The 21,567-nt window shown below is 43.1% G+C and overlaps 1 protein-coding gene across 8 annotated transcripts in view; it reads left to right on the top strand.

Annotated features, from left to right (window-relative positions):
* The window catches only part of Ntrk2 (neurotrophic receptor tyrosine kinase 2), a 392,209-nt gene that overhangs the window by 180,454 nt on the left and 190,188 nt on the right, over positions 1-21,567 (top strand). For 7 of the 8 annotated variants that reach the window (XM_052726807.1, XM_052726804.1, XM_052726802.1 and 4 more), the window contains one exon: positions 6,569-6,757. In XM_052726807.1, coding sequence (XP_052582767.1) covers positions 6,569-6,757 — 189 coding nt within the window. Of the gene's footprint in view, positions 1-6,568; positions 6,758-10,543; positions 16,441-21,567 lie in introns of those variants that run through there. The other variant, XM_052726808.1, reaches the window with a different exon arrangement.

Here is a 21,567-nt window from a genome sequence, read left to right as displayed (position 1 = left end):
AGTGGCAGACATGCATGTAGCATTCCAGTATCCCCAACTGCCCCCCGGAGTCAGCTCCCCCTACCTAGGAATTTTGTGTTACTTTCTATTGCCTCTCTCAGCTTCAGATAAGATCTGTTTTCTCTCATTATTTTCCCACATTGCTGCAAAGCTGTGGCACATTTGTCAAGCGCGTTGTGTGTCCTCAACCCCCATGACTGTCCTGCTGGATGATTCAATGTGAGGGAATGATTTCGCCACTTAAGGGGAAGGAAGAAAGTGAGGGAGAAGAGCTGTTCATCCCAGGCTTGGGCCATTTCCTTGGAAGACAGGTTGCTGCCTCTTTCTGATTTGAACTTCCATGTTCTCAGGATGAAATACAAGTGTTCACACAGGAATCTAGAGCCCAGCTTCCAGGGCTGAGGGAAAGTCTTAGTCTCAGTGGTTTTTATTTTTTAAACTTTTTTGGGGGGTGGGGGTGTGTTATTGAGTGGGTGGGGGTGTATTATTGAGTCATATGACTAAGGTTTCTCCAGTTTCCATTTCTCTTTTGAAGTTTATTTTATGTTTTGTTGTCGTTTTCAAATGTTTCATGGTTTGGAGTTGGGGAAGTCAAGACAAGGTGTGGGTAAAGGGTAAGTAGTCACTCCTCCTCTGGCTTTACTGGGCTTTTGTAGCTTGGCTCCACAGAACCTGCCCAGGTTCTCTCCCTATTCACTGGTCTCAGGTTCTCTCTCTATTCATTGGTCTTTGACTTATTTTCTGTCTTCCCAGTTTTAGATTTGTTGAAGTAAGACCCACTTACTGTGTTCTAGAAGAGGCATTACTTTTGCAAACTCTGTGCAGTAAGTAGGTTTGCACCATGAAGCTGACTTGTTTTGAATGCAGTGGGCATGCCAGTTGCTGTCTCTGCTCTAGGCGGAGGTGGCTTTTGAAGGTTAAAGACACAGACTAGAACCACATCAGGGCTACAGTGTGGTGCACAGTTGGCTGAATGGGCAAGCTTGGGCAAGTTTGGCTCTTAGCTTTGTTCTGTTGGCTATGATGCAACAGAATTCCAAACTGGTAAATTAACTGTTCATTTATGGTGATTTTTTTTTCTCAAAAACAGACTTCCACATCCAGACACTGTGATTTGTGCTTGATTACATTCTGTTCCTTGCATTCAGACTGAATGTAGACAATAGAAATGCAGAGCCTGTAGCACGTGCAGTGAATGCAGATGGTAGGGCTCATCATCAGGACCCAAATCAGGTGTGATCTCTCAGGACCTCCATTCTGCTTGGTGTGGGCACAAAGACAAAGAATAGGAATTACATGGAAGGCACGAAAAGACTGTTTTCTACTATTCCTGTGAATTTCCAAGATCTGAGCATCATGAGTAGACTCTTGGTTGCTGTTCCTTTTTGCAGCAAGGTTGGCTGTAGGTAAAATTCCTAAGTAGTGGGTACAGATGTGTTTAAGAAAGCCACCAATTTCTGAGCTGTCTGTCCTGCGTTTGCCTAGCCCAGCCATATAAGGAAGGCTGCTTCCTTCCTTCCTTCCTTCCTTCCTTCCTTCCTTCCTTCCTTCCTTCCTTTCTTTCTTCCTTTCTTTCTTTCTTTCTTTCCTTCTATTCACTTACTTGCTTACTTACTTACTTACTTACTTATTTAAGACAGGGTTTCTCTGTGTAACAGTCCTGGCTGTTCTGGAACTCACTTTGTAGACCAGGCTAGCCTTGAACTCACAGAAATCTGCCTGCCTTTGCCTTCCAAGTGTTGGGATTAAAGTTGTGTACCACCACTGCCTGGTTGAAGCTTGTTTCCTTTATCTTTTTAACCCTGACATGGGACCTTATCCAGTTAAATGTTCTCTAGCAGTGTCTGTCCAGTGATCCGAAAATGACCAGGGGACCAAGCTCAGGTTGAGACAGACTGTGCAGAAAAATCCTGGGAGGGGAAAAGTCTCCAACCTTCACCCCTTCACTAGCCTCAAAGATTCTAATGCAAAACCTCTTACCAAATGGAGGGAAAGTTAGACAGAGCACCAAGCTTTAGTATCATGGGGCACTAGGAAGCTCCCAAAGGGCACATTTCAGAAATAGCCCATCCTTTCCAGAAACATCAGAGAGTTTTCAGTTCCAGGGTAGTCCATAGTGTTCCTCATGTTTCAGGGATGTGTGTGCCAAGCGAGGAAGGTGAGCCATTCTCCCTCTGCAGTACTGGAGGATGGTGTCTTCCTTCCCCTAAGAAGCTAATCACTGTACCCACCTCAATACATTCTAGACACCTTTAACCACAGAGGTGTGCTTGCCCTTAGAGATGCTCAAAAGTGTGTTGTACCCTCCTAAGTGGCAGCATAGACTGTTCTTGAGAATGTCCCAACTATATCCCAGTAGAGACTTTTGTTATATTCATCACGTGAGGTGATGCTAACAGCTAGGAGAGAGGACCACTGCGAAGAGAGTTCCTGACTTAGAGCTTCCAAGAGGGAACATGTCATGCCATGGTGTGTGGCTGCACAGAGACTCTCTAGCCAGTCAGGAGGTAGAGGAAACAGGGAAATGAGGCCAAGAGCTTTCCTTATTGTTTTTGTGAGGAGGAACCAGGGAGGCAGATGTAGGACTATCTGCATAAACCAGCAGGCTCTGGCTTCCATGCTCTCCTGAGTTCTGTGGTATCTGGCCTTAGGGTGAAGGGTCAGGTGGCTGGCGGCCTGGAGTGAGAAGAGCACACAGGCAGGTGATGGAGGTGTTGGCTGTGTTGCTTTGTATGGGAAGAGGCACTGGCAGACAAGGCATTCATTGTGTCTAGAGACTAGGCAGCAGGTCCTGGGGGCCAAACACCAGCCCATAGGAGATGGGAAAGCAGGGCCAATACATCCAGTTGCTTAGAAGTAGCAGTCCCTCCCTCCCTCCGCATTGTTGGTATTGAGAAGGAAGCTCATTTCCCAGATGGCCATTTTAATCATTGGAAAATATGCTCGGTTAGACTTAGAAACATCTAAAAAGTCAAATATATAGGGTATGTTATCATGTAGCTCTGATGAGAGAAAGCTATATCTGTCTGTACTTCTTTTTATTTCCTATTGAAATAAAAATGAGCTAAAGTGTTTCCATGTATACTTCCTGTTTATCAGCTTGTTATTGGAACTAACTACCCCAGACAAAGCAGTGGTGTACATTCCTAGCAATTCAAACCTTGTATTAATATTAAATACAGTTTCAAGTTCTCATATGAGTTTCTTATAACACACCGTGGTGTGCCTCTGACTTCTGTCTCCTTTTTTTTACATGTCTGCTCAACTGCGTGCACAGACACACAAAGACACAAATCATGAAATGTGCAGACAGGCTGCTGTCAAATTATATAGACATTCATTGTCCCCACCGGGAGCCTTTCCCCCCTCCCAACTTTCTGTGCTCTACATTCCATTATATTAAAATGTTCATAGAAAAATGGTCTTAATTCCCACAACCTTGCCAGCCATATCAATCTTCCCGGCTTTGGAACATCACTAATGAAGGGAACAGCAGTTGAATTAATATTCCTCTGATGAATTGTAGAGGTTTGTGATGCTCCATTTGTCAACGGTGACTCTCTGCAAAGTGAAAAGGCTTTTGAAAAATTGTCTTACTTTCTACCAGTGCCAGGATGGAATTCAGGCCCTTCTGTGTGCGTGGTCACCATGTCCTCAGCCCTTATCCCTTTTCACTACGTTATATGAGGGACTGACTGATGCTTAGCTAGTGGGTTAGGGAACAAGGAGTGTGCTTTGGTGGCCATAGAAGAGGAGAGAGTGAGTTCTTTGGTCAGACACAAATTAGAGGATACGGTGTACAAGAGCTCCAGGGTGCAGCTGGCAGGTGAGTTAGAGCTGGAGTCCTGGAGAAATCTCCAGTTTCTTCTACTCAAAGCACAACAGTCTTGTGATTCTCACAGCCTAACTGGGGCCAGAGGACAACGAGAGACAAAACCAAATGAAGCCAATGTGTTTCCTTTTTTTGGTTTTTCGAGACAGGGTTTCTGTGTGTTGTTTTGGTGCCTATCCTGGGTCTCACTCTGTAGACAAGGCTGGCCTCGAACTCACAGAGATCTGCCTGGCTCTGCCTCCCGAGTGGCTGGGATTAAAGGCACATACCACCCCAGCCCGGCACCAACATGTTTCTAACTGCTGTTGTGGTTCCAGGAGGAATTTTATGAGAACACATGGAATATTTGAAGATGACAACTTCTTCATGTGTGGGAGTCAAAGTGGAGCCTGGGATCTTTTGAGAAATATGCAGCCTTGACTGCACCTCCCTTGAGGGTCCTGAGGGAGCAAGCTTTGGTAGCTGGTAGGCTTATGGAAGGGAACAGCTGCTCCAGGGACCTAGCAAGGGAGCCAGTGGCAGGAAAGCTTTACTGACAAGGCCTAGAACCCCAGGCAGAGCACATCTCCACTTCCATCACTGGCTAGAAGGTGAGTGATCTAGGCTTGTCAGAAAGATCACAAAACAGAGATGGCTGGGGCTATTAGTAAGAACGTGTCCTTACAGCTGTTCTTGGCAGGATTTCCACTGTTGGCGAACCCAGATGAGCAAGACACAAGATGAGCACAACCAGTGGGCTTGCCTTGGCTTTGAGTGTTGTGTGGTTTCTAAGTTGGCTGTGCGAGGACATGTTTGCAGAATCCAGCCAGAGTATATTATTAAACCCAACTTAAATGCGCTCCCATTGAGAGACTGCTTTTCAAAATACTGGTAATAGCAGTAGGATTCCCCCATACACATTTTGTTTAAGACACAACCAGCTAGGGAATGTCCGACTGTTATCACTACAAACTACAATAATCCCCATAGGGGAAAATGGATCTTGGAGTTTGGTGGGTGGATTATCGCTATATTGAATAGAGATTCAAGCTGTATCAGAGTCCGACAAAACAACCTTTGTTTTTGTAATTGCTTTACATGGAAGTAATTAAGGATGAGGAGAATGCACAGAGGTCCTGAAGCATGCTGGGGGGTTGAGGTAGGGGTGGGGTTGAAAACACTCCCTCGGGCGGAAGTGTAACACAGGCATCCCTCTTTAGCAAGCCTTTGCCTTGCCTGGGCGTCTGACTCTGCCCTTTCACTCTGCCCTTCTTTGCTTGGTCCTTGCTCTTCCTCTTCCACCTTCTCCAGGGACAGTGTGCTCATTCCATACACTTCACAGGCCTGTGTGATCCATGTCTTAAAGACATGGATTTCCACGTGTGAAGCGCCTAGCCATGTGATATTCAATGTTCTGGAGTCTTCTCACATTTTTATCTTTCTGAATCTACTTTGGTTGCCAATTTTGGTTGACTTGAGTAGTCAGTAGATATATTGATTGGACAAAATGTAGTGGAGTGAATACAGAGGCATATATTTTGAGGTTTTGGGTTAAAAATTAAATCTTGAAAATAATTAAACTATTGCTCTAATATAAAGGGATCCCAATAATGTCATATTGTCCATTAATGTATATGAATCACATTTAAGTTTGTAGTGCATTTTCATATCCCTAATCTCATTCCAGTCCCATAAAATAACAACTGGGCATTCTCTAAACAACCCCCAATGGTAAGCAGATATAGAGCCACAAAGAAGTGACTAAAAGTATGAACATAAGAAACTCAGATCTCCAAATGCCCAACACCACTTTTAAGTCACCAGATAAACAGGTGTCCTGGATCTGTGCCTGGAGTTCAATGACTCTCAAGGTGTGCATAGAACCCCAGGTCCAGACAGGATGCTCTCAAGGTGTGCACAGAACCCCAGGTCCTGACAGGGTGCTCTCAAGGTGTGCACAGAACCCCAGGTCCTGACAGGGTGTTCTCAAGGTATGCACAGAACCCCAGGTCCTGACAGGATGCTCTCAAGGTGTGCACAGAACCCCAGGTCCTGACAGAGTGCTCTCAAGGTGTGCACAGAACCCCAGGTCCTGGGAGCTGCACATGCAGCTACAGAAAATGGAAATGAAATTAGAACCCTCATATGTTCGTGGCAAGTGACTAACAGAGCATTGTGCAGCCACTTTGTAAATGAATTTTTAAATCAGTTTAGATGCTCACAATGTTAAGCACAGGCCTTCCCTAGGAGTTACCAATCTCACACAAGAGCAAAGGAGGCATGTGTCCCCACAAAAGTGTGTGCACATGTGTTCACAGCTGAATTATTCTTGTTAGTCAGAGCCCCAAACTCTTCGATGGGCAGAGGGACAGATAAAAGCACATGCCATGTCTGTACAATTTAGGATCACTCAACAATGAAAAGCAAGTATCAATGCTCATGGCACTGAGAGTTCATTTAAAAACATGATGCCAAGTACAAGTCATGAATTACATTGGCTGCACTTACAGGGAATGCCAAGGTTTGTTAAATCAGAGTGGAAAAGGAAATTTGTGGATGTCTGGGACTGGGAATGGGGGAAATGGGAGGTAAATACTAACTGGGGTAAGAGAAATGTCTTAAAAGTAGGGTGTAGTGATGATGGCAACACTCTGAGCATACCAAAACCCACTGCAGTCATGCATTTGGAGTGTGTGTGAATTAAAGTTCAACTGAAGCAGTTAAACTACAGAATGCCTATGCTTCTTCCCACTCCAGGCCCGGCTTCTGTCATCAGCAATGACGATGACTCGGCCAGCCCCCTCCACCACATCTCCAATGGGAGTAATACTCCATCCTCTTCAGAGGGCGGTCCTGATGCTGTCATTATTGGAATGACCAAGATTCCTGTTATTGAAAACCCCCAGTACTTTGGCATCACCAACAGCCAGCTCAAGCCAGACACATGTAAGTACAGCTGTTTATACTTATTGACCCATTTGCTGCGTAGTTGCTTAGATGATTCTGTTTATCAGGGCCTCTGACAAGGCTGGCTGGGGCTGAGGGCAGTGGAATATTTGAGGATTCTTGCACTCTTTGGCCTACAGGCTAGATTCTTTCATTGGTTACTTAGGGAATTCTCAGGGTTTGCCTCCTGCTAGGCTGGGAACTGTGGGCAGATACGGACTTCTCTTGGAATCCATTTTCCACAATCATTTGTCAACATGAAGTTATAATCAAGCATGCTTATCTGGAGAAGGATGGAGACAAAAAGCAGAAGTGTCATTAGAATGCATACACATAATTTATAGTTGACAGGCAATTGATGTAACTTAAATCTGGCTTATTGAAAGCAATTAAAGCATGCATTCTAGGCAGTCAGCAAGGCTCTGCGTTTCATACAGGTGGTATTGATTTTGGGATAGTTCTGTATTCTTTTCTCATCCTGATTTCTAGCATAAAGCCTTGTGAAGTCACAACTGTTACACCAAAAAGTGTATGAGAAGGAGGAAGACTTTTACTTTTAATGATTACGCTAGCTCATCAGCCTCTACTGGCAAGCTTGGGCCTCTTTTCCTATCTTCTGAGCCACTGACCAGATAGATACAAAGTGTGGAAAGACCTTAAGAGCAGCAATATAATGAACACACAAGCTTTCTCCATTTGAATTTAGGCCTACTCTCATGTATGAATAAGAGGCCTTGAGGGCTAGGACATCAGGCATCCCTGATTCCAGGGGCTCCCTGGCATTGTTGAGGCGGCTGTCCTTTGTCTAGCTATATCTCTATATCCCGCCTAAAGTGCTGCTCTACTGCACTGTTACAGAGGTTAAGGAAGACAATTGTAAAGTTAGGTTTGGAGACTGATACTTTGCTGAAAACTCATTGGGGGAGGGCTGAGCAATGAGATTGTTCTATATATAAAAAAAGAATTGTCATTTCTTTCTATTCATTTACATTTATTCCAAGGAATGTTTAAGGTTAGAGTTGGAGCTAAATGTTAGGGTTAACATTACCATAAGTTTATGATGTGTGAGACAGGGCCTCCCCAAGATGTAGCTGAATTTGTTATCTGACAAGTACGAAAAGATGCTTAAAGATTAGTGATGTCCTTGAACATTAAGTGTTGTTCAAAGTCATGGTGTTATTGATTCTAATAACTATGGTATGGCTGAGATAAGAGGAGATGTTGCTTAGAATTAGGTATGCTTTGTGGAGGTTGACATCACCAGGATCCTTGAGATGTCTATCTGCATGGCAGTCAAATATGAAGAAAAAGCAAGATGCTGCGGTAAGAGAATCTGGGGTCTTTCCCATCGTTCTGCCTAGGAATATCTGATCTGATCTGGACACCACTGTCTCCATCAGGGCTAGACTGTGTGGTGTAATTCTATCCGCCCCAGGCTGGAGAGCTGAGATTCACTAAAATTAACATAAAGTTTGCTTTCCTTTTCAATGGCGGAGAAGTAAGACTGAATCATCAAGCAGAGACCATTGGTCCAATATGTCCAATAAGAATGAATGAACAAGGGCAATAATAGATACGTTAATGTGGATGGAGGGATGCCACACAACTTCAGCCCTACACAAAGCACTACAGGCAACTGTGGAATACTGACAGTGGGAGAAACAGTCTTCCCCAGAGAAGAGCATGCCAATTGATTATCCAATACCAAGTGATCAGCTCTCAAAAAATATTTCTTAAAAGAAAAATTCCTTTATTTACAGGGACAGTGATTGTGTGGAAGAGGATGTTTGCATTTAAAATCTATGGAGATTTCAGAAAACAATTTGATTATTTCTGGAGGCCTTTTGGTTTTGGGGCTCAGCCATGTTGTGTCACCCATACTTGGACTGTAAGAGAGCGATGGAGCCCTTCACTTCCCCTCAGCTTCTGGCCTCTGGCCTGGGCTCCAGACCACCAAATCTCTTTGGCTAGTCCTTCCTTACAATGTCTCACTGAGCTCTCCACCTAAAACCCCTTCTGGGCCTGGTGTCCTCAGACATGTCTTATCTTACATAATCTGAAACTAATTTTTTTCCAGACATTATCTTTTAAAAACATTTTTTTAAAACAAAATCACATATCTTCTGTGGATACTTTGCCAAAGAAATGGAAATGAAGATTTTACCCTTCTCATCCCACCCCTACCCATGTCAATGTCACACTTCATTCCAGTATGTTCATTAATCTTCTGAGTCTGTGCTATCCTGTGCTCTGTGTGAGTATGCCCATATTGGTGTGTGTCTGCAGTCCTAGCCTTGGGAAAGCAGCAACTTCAGCCAATAACCATAACCTAGGACAGGACATAGTGGGTTTTTGACATCAACCAGATGTTGACCAGATGTGACTATATATTGCTGAAGTATTAGTTACCAATGGATTTGTAACAAATTCATCACAGTCCTTTTTCATTGGTTTAATTTCTACCAAACTTGTATGCATGTTGTTTTTATTTGGATATACTTTTAACTAAGTGCTAGGCAATTTAACTAGATTTATACAATTTTAGAAAAATAAGCTTTATGAAATTTTTTCTTTGACTAAACAAATTACAATCACCCTAATTAAACTATTTCAAAGCTTAAGCACAGAGATTGGACGTGCAGAAGTGTATCTGGCTTTAAGTCCATGAAATTCTGGGAGATTAGTTTCAGATAGGTGGTTTTTATTGAATGTCCTAAACAAACCAACTTCTAATAACCTCTCAAGAGGGGTTCTTCCCAAAAGATGCAAGGTGATGACAAAAAATCATTGCAAGGATTATGAAGATAGCTTAGCCTTTCCCTCATGCCCTTAAAACAAATGTCACTTAACTGTGCATCACCACCATCTCTCGGAATCCATCACAGGCTTAGACTGAACACTACTATGTCTACTGGTCTTTCCTGAAACTTTATTTTATATTCAAGGATGTTGACTTAAGACTACACATATTATGTCACCAAGAGTGACATCTGTTTCTTCTCAATGAATTGTAAGAGTACATTTTAGAAAGTACATTTCAATATGTTAAGTATTCATTGATTAGTACTTCTACAATGGTAGGAACCAGAGGCTTTGTGGTAGTGATGGCTTGACCTCTGATTGTGGTGAGACTCATCAGACAGGCCCAACTGGATCAGCACATGATTCAATACAGTGTGATGAGCACTGAGGTAGGTTGGGTTACAGAAAGGTTTTGCATCCAATTTTCAGGAATCTGGCAAATCAGTAGGAGTAGGAGAGATGGGCTATTGTGGAAAAATGGCATGACATAATAAAGACCATACTGGGGCATGGACTTTGTAGAGAATAGTAGACATTTATTCTTTTATTTGAATGGCTCAAGATTTCAAATGCTAAATGGGGCAAGTAAGAATGTATTAGTGCAATTCAGTTCAAGCTCATGGACTGCTAGTGCCCCTCTGAATTAGACTGTAAGGATCCCCTGCTGTAAATACCTCATTTAGTAGACAGTACTTAGAAGTAGCTTGACTAAAATGATACAGCTTTAGTACAAACGTACCTTTGCTTTAAACAACAAACAAATACCATGATTAGATTAGGGTTCTTTAAATGATGCATATGATTGCTCCAATGAGGAGTAATGAGCAATCATGCCCTTTGACATACTTTTGCACTATCAGGAGCTGTGTGGTAATATTCATTCACCAAATCCAGAGATGGTTTGCAAGATTTTTAGAGCAATGTGTACAGGGCTGAATTGCTCCTGAGCACTTTCCAATAGAAAGTCTGTCTACTTTATTGCAGGGCCCAGAGGTTCCCCCAAGACCGCCTGATAATAATTTGGTATTTGGAGGCTCCTGCATCACTGCAGGAACCAAAGGAGGCTAAATCCAAGCCTGATGGAGGAGAAGAGTTCTATGGTTATCTGCAAATCCTGGCCAGACAGCATCTTGAAGTCACTCCTTAGCTTCCATAACTAGCCAAGCAAGAAGTTGCCTTCCCAGGACAAAGCAGAGTGCTCTAATGACTAACCCCTCAAAGTGCTGTGTCACTTAGACTATAGACCATCTCCTTGATCGAGCAGGATGGCAAGATGGAGCTGAGGAGCTCAGCAACATCAAGTCTGGAGTTGGTCTTTATTCAACTAGTCTGTGTAGATGTGTCTGAAAACCACAGCGTCTTACACCATGGGGTGGTTGACCAGTAGGATTTACAAACCCGGCCCAAGGGAAGCTGTGCTGTTACCTTCTCCTTGTCTGTTGAGAAAGATTTTGACAGGGTGCAGTGGAAGCTCACCTTCTGAGTTGAAAAACAGAAACAAAGCATATTAACAGAAAAACTTCCAAATCATGTCTTGAGTTGATGGGTGGGGATGTGTTTTATCCATAGACTTACTGTTGTTCCTAAAATCATGTCTGTTTGTTTTTTCCATAGCAGTCTTGTAATTTAGCTAGGATCATAGGCCTTGTGCCTAAATTTAATTAAGATTGTCTCTCATACATACCCTCAAATGTTTGTCTTGAAGAACATGACCTGTATGCACACCTAGGGCTAGCCATTCCCAGAAGCAGATGCATAGCAAGAATTTTGAAGTTTATTTATTTGTTTTGAGGGCTTACTTTATTTTCAACAAAATGGACATTTATCACCTCCCTAGACTGTGTGTGTCCCATGTTTCTTCAGGTATAGTTGTGTGTTTCCCCACGGACCATATGCTTATTAGACAATTGCACAGACAAGCACAGGCTCACTATCCAGCAATGGTGCAGAAAATCGGGTACTCTGAAGAGAGCAGTTGTTTGAACAGTAGTTGAAATGTCACAGAGAGTTCGAGTCCTATCCCTCTTAACTGCTGGGTCCACTTTGTCATTCTCCTGCCAACAAAGCCAAGTGGGAGTTTTCACAAAACTACAGAGGTTTTCAACACATTTGAAAAACTGCTTTGAGTACTCATGAGCAAAAGTTCTGAATTCTATTCAGGGCTTCAGAAGCTCATGACATCAGAGAGTGATGGTCCTGAGGGCTATACATGCCATGTCAGACTTCAGTGCTATGGTCCATTTTGGTGGTCAGGGCTAGGATTTACAAACAGGTAGATACTGATTTAGAGCTTACTCCTATCTTTGGCCTATTTTTCTTTTAAAATACATTTTCTTCTAAGCATTTAATTGGCCAGATAAAAGCTGCTTTGGGAACTGGTATTGCACCCTGGAAGGCTATGGCCTGCACTTTAACCAGAAGTTAAGTCTGTTCTGTCCAGCACAAGGCTAGGATGGAAAGCACAGTTCTTTTAGGATGCTTAGAAGTTGCTTTGTTTATGTCACACTGGGTTGACAACTCATCCTGTGGGGGTGGCCATGGCACACTGCTGCATTCTGTAGGTGCCAATATAATTCTTTGTCCCTTTTGGTGCCATGGACCCCCATTGCTAAGTCCAACAATTTGTTACTAAATTCACTCTCAACTCCAAAGGAAATGGTAAGAAGCTATCAAATAATGCTTTTAAAAAAAGCAACTTGTATCCCCTAGAAGAAAGGCAATGAATACATGCTGTATAATTACATCTAAAGTGTAAGCCATATCACAAACTTCACTTGATGAAGATTTTTTAGCAAATGACTTTCAAGCACATTCATAGCTAAGCAAAATCATGTTTTTGGCATTTCACCAATGGGTGACATTGTTATAAAAAAATGAAAAAACACCAATTACAGGATACTTCGGCCTTCTGGAGAAAACATTCCAGTCCTATACTTGATAGCTGAGAAACACAAACAATAGTGATTATGCATCTAGGTTGGGAGGCCCTGATTTTGCTCCTGCATCATCAGTTGCAAACACATTGGCACCCTGAACACATGAGCATTGTCAGTCTGATATATCCAAATCATCAGTGATGCTCTGGGGTATCCCAGATGCATTTGTTTACCAAGACCGAGCCTGGCTGGGGCATCTGCATCAACAACATGAGCCTAGTCAAGCTGCATCTCTTGCATGTGCCAGCCAATCATGGACCAGAATCAGCCTAGCAAACACAAATATAAACCAGCAGCCTGCCCCATGTTACTAAGAAGCACCTGCTACCCAGAAGGTCTGGACAGCTGAGTCTTCCTTAAGTACAGGGGTACAACTAAAGGTTGTGAGACCCAACCCTTTATCAACTGTCCTGAAAGTCTACATTTCTTTCCTTGTGAAATACAGTTGGCTCTGCCTTACTGGTTCTTCCACCGTGGCTGCTCTGCTAGTAGGACCATGTGTCATACTGGTACCCACCTTACTCCCTGTGGGGCAAATGGTCTCCCTTTATGTTCAGTGAGGTTGCAATATTGTTTTTATTGATTTCTTTGGTTGTCTTTTGGCCGTAACTTCTTTCCTATACAGGTGAAAAGACTTTGCAATGTCCCAAAGACAAGAAAAGTATGGGAAGACAAGTCATTCTTCATGTACTCAGATCACCACGAACAGAGGCAGTTTTAGCATGTGGGTTTAGTCTTTAATTTGGAGAGCTTCCTCCAGAGGCAGGAGCCCGGTACAATGCTTCGTGTGGCCCATTCTCTGTGGCTGTATCTGTTGCTGGGGAAATTCTCTATGTTTTGTTGATTATAAGCACTTGGCTTCTTACGTGGATGAAATGATTAGAAGATCATATGTATCAGAAAGTGGAAAGGAGTCTAAGTATTTGGGTGACTTTCCATCCTGACTCTCCCAGGACTGATGCAGTTCCTTCAATAGCACCACCAGTCAGTTCTAAATCAGGAGAGGCTCAGGCAAGTCACAGTGACTTGTGTACTAGTCATACAAGTACAAGTACAAGTACAAGTACAAACTTGGTGATTTTTTATTTTTTTCTAGTAGGACAGAATTATGTCTTAATCACCTAAATTGCCTTTAAGTGCCCTAAAATAAGATAATTTGAATTAAAATTTTAAAAAATACTATAGTAGAACTAATATAGTAGAAACCCTGAAAGATGCAAAAACAAAGATGCCATTTTCAGTCACCTCTAGTCCCATCAGATATAACTGCTGGCATGTTTGTGCATGAGGATGTCTGGTCTTATGAGCAGCCTAGCTATCGAGCGTGGTGTGCTCCCGCCTTTATTCATGGTGGGCATTGTTAGTACGTCTATAAAGTGGGTTTACTGGCAAGTCTGGAGGAAGCAGCTGGGTGTATTTTTTCTAATCTACTACTTCTAAATTGCTTGACAATACTCTGAGGTTGGTGCAGAGCTGGGAGTTGGGCATGACTTGACATACCAGGTCTGGTTGAAAGAGATCTCAAAGTTAAGGGAAGGGAAGGTGGCTCTCTCACATGTTGAGTGTCACAGAAGGGATGGGCACAGTGTTGTGGGCTAGGAAGTCCTGGAAACAAGAGGCACTCTTGTTCTGACTATGCAAACCAAAAACCTGTGTTCAGGGTCAACACAAGGTGATTTCTGATCCTCAGTATTTTTGTTCCTCAGCTGAGGCTGGCGAGCACTGTGGTCTCCTGTTTTCCATCTAACTCTATGTGGCCAGCTGGCCCCTTGCAGGCTGAGTCTACAGAATTTTAAATGGCCAGGATGGTTACATTTAATACATTTTCAGTATCTGAAAGATTTCTTTTCTTTCCCTCAGTATCCCTGAGTTGAAAAAGGACCTCCAGTAGGCTGGGGTGTCCATTCTGGTCATTCAACCCTATCTAAATTTAATGGAGCTAGCTGCTCAGATTCCCACATTCCTCTAATCACTAAAGGTTTCCTCTAATGATGCTTCAGGAGTCTGCTCTCAGACTGGGGTTCTTGCAGCAAGACCTGTGGTCAATAGTGTGGCATACAGGGGTATTTTGCTGTTGATACTTTCATAATGACATTGTCAGAATCCATAAGTTCAGAACAAGTGGTTCTCATGATGTGCAAGAGATTGGATCTGTGTGGTGGTTTTGAAAAAAGAGGTAGGAAAGGATCCTAGGAAAAACCCAATGATGTAAGCCTACACTTGGACTATCAGTTACTACCTGTGGGTAATGTCAATATTTTTGTTATTCTGTTGCTCTTAGTTAGCGTATTTACTTGGCTATGATGTTGACTGTCCCTGTGCATTGAAACAGAACCCAAGGTCAGATGACGATGGCATTTAGACTGAGCATCACACAGTCCCAATGTCCTAGTAAAGTGGTTGGTATAGAAAGATCAGGACACAGCCTTAGGCTGTGTGACTTTAACAAAATAGCAAGTCTTCAAATTAGAGAATATTTTTATGAGAGGAGATTACAAGATGTCACTACAGAGATGCCAGCTAGACAGTTTTCCTACAGAGTGATGGGTTTTCAGGTTAATTGGTACTTTCCTGTCTGATGTTTCGCCCTCATCACAATGTTTCACTCTGGACTGGCCTCTGGTCTACTCTCAAGGAAAGAAGTGGTGTGTCCAGGGCAGAACTGAGCCTTGCTTTCTACTCAGAACCTTGGTCAGCAGAGCTGACAGGTCTCAGGTTTCTCCACCCGGAGTTCACTTCCTGTCTTACTCTTTCATCCTCTCTCCCTGTCTTAGGGTTCACGATGATACTGGCCTTATTTCTTCCTGGTTCCTAGTTCCATCAATGCCATTACCTGATAGCTGTAGAAACAACTGTGAATGGATATCACCTCACTTAGAAGGCTATTCCTTGTTTCCCAGGGCAGTCAGCAGGGACATGTTCAGGGCATTCGTTTTCAAAATCTTTGTTGTGGGTGAAGAGCAAAAATCTCCTACGTCCCTGTAAGGCTTTTCATATCTCAGCACCCTACACTGACCTTCAGAGACAGATGCTGGTTTTGAAACAGGAAAATGTCATGTTACAAAGAGCTGGCTAAACCTTGGCATTCCAAACTCCTGAACTTCGAGGAGGGAGACAAAGACCAATAGCAAAGGGAATAAGGTTATCTCCCACTTCCTGAATTTCCCTTCTCTGGTTTGCATACACTCTGCTATTTCTGCGTTTTTTTACCCCTCAGTTTTTGTCAATGTGGATCTTAACGACATTTGGGTCTCATAGTTGATAAACTGGAATTGTCCCTCAAGCTAAGATTCCAGAGTGAGCTGCTTTTATTCATTTTGACAAAACTCACGTTGTCCCTTAGGAGGCCTTTGCAACAGTTTTCTCCCTAGTGTGAGGAAGAGCTTTGGTTTGTGGAACGGGGTTGGTTTCTAGATTTGGTTAAGCTGTTCCCATGCTGTATCCACATTTGGAGAGGGGGGCGAGTTTTGAGTGGATGAGTATGGGTTAATGTTCCTCCATGAGACTCTTATGGTCACAACACTAAATCTAGGTAATGCTGCCTCCTCACTGTGGGCAAGAAGCCCTGTACTTCTTGAGCAACCCCTGCCATTTTGTAGGTCTGTCCTCTGGGGCTCCACAGGTTCTGGTGAGACAGGGTCTGGGTGGGGGTATGGGTGTGGATATGGATGGGGGTATGGGTCGGACAATGGTGTGACTGAATGTTGCTTGACTTTATTTTTGCTCTCATAGTTCATGCAACAGAGTGGACTCAAAACACAACGTATACTGTCTTACTCTGTTGAGAAACTCATGCTGGTCCACATGTATGTGTGTGTGATCAGTGGAACATGGAATGCTTTCTCATATTGACATGCCTATGCAAATGAGAACTGTTTTACTGGCATTTGTAATGTTGATCATTCAGAGTCAAGCTCATATACTAATAAAGACAAGAGCGTCAGATGTGTGGTCTTCAGTGTCTGCTTTTGTCCACGGTTGGGATTACTGAAAGCACCCTATACAATCCTCTGAAAATTGTCTCCAGTGGTGACAGAGTTGTTCCCTAAAGCCCCTCCAGATTTCTTTCAGTCTCCTCAACTTCCTTCAGATAGAACCACCCCTGAGAGGTGGGTAGACTGTCACCTGAAGCATGAAATTTAGAAGGATGCCAAAAATTGCTGCACTCAAGAAATAATATTTACACACCACATTTAAAGGATAATATGTAAAAGAAAAAGTCTGAGGTACAAATATCAGAATTTTAACTGAAGGCATCCATGGGGCTGGCGGGAAAGGGGAGGGAGGATACAGGAGGATCACAGTCAGATCCTATCTTCCTGGAATGTCCGATTGTTTTCATACGGGACATTTGCATTCACTTGTGTTCTTTAACACTGCATTGAGCAACCATTTACTTCAATGACTGGAGACATTTAAGAATCTCCCTTCCGCCTGTGGCCTGGATCTTATGTAAACCCGTCTTCTGCAAAGTTCTGTTTTGTATACACAAGCAGCTCAGCTGATTGTCCGTCAGTCTTCTCTCCCTTCCTGTGTCCCTGGTCTAATTGTTCTTCCATACTCACCCCACTTCCCTTGCTCAGTCCTTGGAGAGGATTCCCTGATGCCCCTTTGCTCAGCCAGCGTTAGCATCTGCAGCACAGCCCGCCCTCCACAGCTTACTGCAGTATCTGTGGATATACATACGTATATCACTTCATCAGAAGACATGTGACTGTCTGCAGTGTGGGAGAGAGAGAGAGAGAGAGAAAGAGAGAGAGAGAGAGAGAGAGAGAGAGAGAGAGAGAGAGAGAGAGAGAGAGAGAAAGTGACCTCTTGTAAAGGATAAAATACTTGGAAGGTAGGTTAGAAAAACTTTTCACTGAATTTCGGGAATGATCTGTGGAAGGATCAAGTAAAGCAGTAAGTGAAATTCTCTAAGAGCTATTACACCTTGCCTTGTTTCCGCACATCTGGAGACTTAGATTCAACCTTACACCAGCTAGGTTAAAGATGCAGCATTGAATTTTAGGTTACTCTTCACTCACCCTGCTTGCCCCTTCAGACCATAAGCTTCTTGTAATGTCTGTATTCTCTACTTTTAAACTACCTGTATCTAATATATACACACTTTTCCTCTCCCAGGCTCAATAGATTATATTTTCACATTAAAAAAAGATAATCACTCAGTGCCTCAGGATATATATTTTAATCCATACAACAGATGAGAAAAATCGAAGCTCAGAAAGATTAGGGGAGAAAAAGGTCTCAAATGATCTCCCTCGTGTATGGGAGAGTTTCTGTCCTGGGACTCCAGGAGTCAGGCTTTGCCCATCCTGTGCAAAATTAAATCCTAGAAGTTTCTAATTCTGCCAGAGGAACTACAGCATTGATGCTGCACCTTCCATGTGAGCTTGTAGAGATACTGGAAGGCACTCACCTCCAGACATGACGGCTGAGGGATGCCTCCTTGGCAGGTAATCAACCTGACACCAGAGGACAGGGCCCGGTTAGTAGGCAGGCCTCAAGCCCCCACTGTAAGAGCGTTGGCATAGTCTTCCTGCCGTGCAGTGATGGTTTCTGTCTTACTAGAGCCACGGTCCTCAACCTTTCCAATGCTATGACCCTTTATTTAATGCAGTTCCTCATGTTGTGGTGACCCCAACCATAAAATTATTTTTGTTGCTACTTCATAACTATAATCTTGCTACTGTTATGAATTGTAATGTGAATATCTGTGTTTTCCTATGGTCTTCGGCAATCCCTGCGAAGAGGTTGTTGGACCCTCAGAAGGGTTGCAGCCCATAGGATGAGAACTACTGCACTAGAGTCTTTACCAGAAGTCCTATAGTATTGCAAATAGTAAGTCTTTAGTTTCGCTTTTTGCTGATTAAAATCATGTAATTTCCCCCCTCTCTTTTATTTTTGTGCAAAACCCATTCTGCAAGTTTTGCCATTTTTTCTTTTGATTTTTTTCAAAAGTGACTTTAGTCCTTTGCAACTAGCGTGCTGTGCCTCCTGGATCAGCTTGAGATCCACCTCAAGAATCATGTTTGCAGGAGCACATTGAGCCGTACTGGGCTATGGAGTTTCTCTAGGCAGTGCTGCGATGGCCAAGCACCCATAGCTGCTGTTCAGACCAGGCTTCCCCTGCAGGCCAAGGGAAGCAAGTGGCTGAGCCTGTGGACAGAACGGCTTCTGAGTGTCTGGGAAGGCAGATCAGTGGGTCTTGGGAAGACCCTCTGACCCTCATTCTCTAACATTCCCAACCACCTTACTGAAAGGCATACACCATTTTGTCAGCCTTTAGGGAGTCCCTTTAAAAACATGAGTGGCATTGACAAGTGACACTATTTCCTGAGTGTAACTAGGGACTCCATAAAGCCAGGGGACATCAAGGGGTTAAAAGTCTGAGCACCTCTACTGTGACATATGTGTGCATGTGCAGACACCTGCATGGAACTTCTACTTTGCATTTGTCTTTGGATAGTTAGAATGACATGTTTTCTCCCAAACTATCACTAACAAGTAAAACTATCACTAACAAGTTGTTTCTGGGCTTAGAAAATGTAGGTGAGTTCTGGTGTCCAGGTTAACCAGAATGAATAATTGTTTTCTGACTCAGAGTTTAGTTGCTTGTTTATATTGATAACTTAGAAAATGCCAGCACTGGAATCTGAACTACTCAATTCCAGCTCAAAGTCCATTGAGAAAAACACAAACACAATATAAGTATTGTTGACTGGAGAATCCCAGCCCCCTGGGCCCCTGTTCATCCACAGCACAAAGCTACAGATTTGGTGATGCCCCTGTGTTGTGGAGGTGCAGTCGGAGAAAGACATTCAGAGACTGATTAAAAGGAGGCTTCAGAGGAAAAGGGCTGAAAGATTCCAAAGAGAGAATTTTCTGAGTTCTCCCCCTCTCCTGGGGGTAGGGGCTGTGTGTTTGTATGTGTCTAGATACATTTGCCAGTGTGGAAATTTTTCCAAGTGAAATGGAATAAACACATCTCTGACTGGCACGACTCCGTGGGACCTTTAACAACGAAACAGTAGGATGAGGACAGGGCAGGGGCTGTGGATGGATCAGATCAGACTCAGTGCTGGAGTCATGCATCTGCTGGATGATGAATGTCTAGTCAGGAAGTTGCGTCTTACCCGTAATTCAGTGGCAGTGCTCACTGGCAAAATTGAAACTGTATGTTGAAATAAAGATGTATTGACAGTTTTGTAAGTCCATAATCACGGGCTGTTCAGTGAGCAAACAAGGACTTTGACAAGTTCCCCTCCAAGGACAGCACCTGGTAGGCAAGTTAATAGCCGTGGAATGACACATAGATACAGAGGTGATCCATGTAGCTTCTCTTCTTGCTGCAGTGTTGGGGGACATCTCTACCTCCCTGAGCTTCAGGCATGGGTAGCCTATGATTCCAGCAACAGCAGAGGCTAGACCACCTTCCCTCTGGAACTGCATATTAAACCACTGCTGTGGCCATGCCTGTTCACAGCTGAGTTTTAAGTTTTCTTTCCTTATTCTTTCTATTACACCTCCTGAGCCATTGGCATTTGACGGTTCTCCTGTCCGATTCTGTGAACTAGGTTTCAAGTATGTTTTGCATACTAGAGAACAACTTCTCGGAGCTGCACATTGAAGTTCTAAGTGTGACTTCCATCTGGAGAATAGGTGGAATGGGGGACATAGAAGATTCTAGAAGGAAACACAAATGAATGTGGATGTGAAGAATAACTAATTTGGGGAAAATAAAAGAATATAGAGGAGACCATATGTACAGTGACCTCTGAGAAATGATCATTAAGAGGACTTGATGTCAGGCCACAAGAGATGACTGTGTGAGGGGTTGTGGGAGCCTGTTAGCAGGAAGAAGCTCAGAGGTTTCCACATAAGAGCCAAAGCCCCTAGTGTCTGTCAGATGGTTCCTTCAAGATTTGCACTGACTAACAGAATTACAAGTTTTAAATGTCAGCTGATATTTAATTTTGTCAGCAGCACAATAATAACTAATATTTATTATATAGTTCAAACATTCTAGCATCTGGGAGATGGTGAGATGGTTCAGTTCAGAAAATGCTTGCCACTCAGACATGAGGACCTGAGTTTGGATCCCCAGCACCCATATAAATCTCCAGTTATTACTGCGTATGCACCTATAAGACCAGCACTAGGGAAGGAGAGACAGGAAGACCCCTAGGCTTGCTGGCCACTCAGTCCAGTCAAACTGGTGAGCTATAGGTTCAGTGAGAGATCATGTCTCCAAGAAAGGTGGAGAGCGGTTGAGTAAGATCACCAGTGTTGACCTCTGGCCTCCACAGGAACATATACACATGTGCACAATACAAACAATGTGCATCTATGTATACCACATATAAAAATATGTTAGCGTTTCTACATTGTACTTCATACCAAATATACAAAACATGCTAGCATTTCTACATTGCACTTCACATATTTTTTATTTGATTTGTACTGTGGATCTACTTAATGGGTATTGTTGCTTTAACTGCATAAAAGAAAATAAGTCACAGAGAATTTAAACAAGCTGCCCAAAAGTATGCAGTTAATAGGCTGAAGGCCCATGATTTGAATCTTGTCATTGTGGCTATAGAATTCATTCACAATGCAGTTCTGTACCAGCCCACACCCCTTCCCATTCAAGCAGTCTTCATTCATGATTCCCACCACACAAATCATGGATTTGAGGGAGTGTACGCTGAAAAACTTGATACACTTGTAGGATTGGTAATCTCTCTGAAAACTTGTCTTATCTATAATTTAAATCAGCAATTTCTTTTCCTACTGTACAAGGTCATTGCATTCTAAACAGTTTGACAATATGAGTGTATGGTGGGAAATGACCCCAGATGTAAAGGCCGGTGTCCTGGGACGTCACTTGGTTGGAGAGACACATGGTGACAACTATATTTCATTGGGAGGTGATGGGAAAAGCAACATTGTGCCTTTTTGCTTGAAGTTTCACCCAACTTATTTCTTTTTTAAAAACACAATAAATGTACCTATTGGAGAGAGAGAGAGAATGCATACCCGGAGATTCCTTCCAAGAACCAAGTCCTTGTA

Source organism: Peromyscus californicus, unplaced genomic scaffold, assembly GCF_007827085.1.
Source record: "Peromyscus californicus insignis strain IS unplaced genomic scaffold, ASM782708v3 Scaffold_8__1_contigs__length_139910024, whole genome shotgun sequence".
Lineage (NCBI taxonomy): Eukaryota > Metazoa > Chordata > Mammalia > Rodentia > Cricetidae > Peromyscus > Peromyscus californicus.
This window is presented reverse-complemented; position numbering and strand designations above follow the sequence as displayed.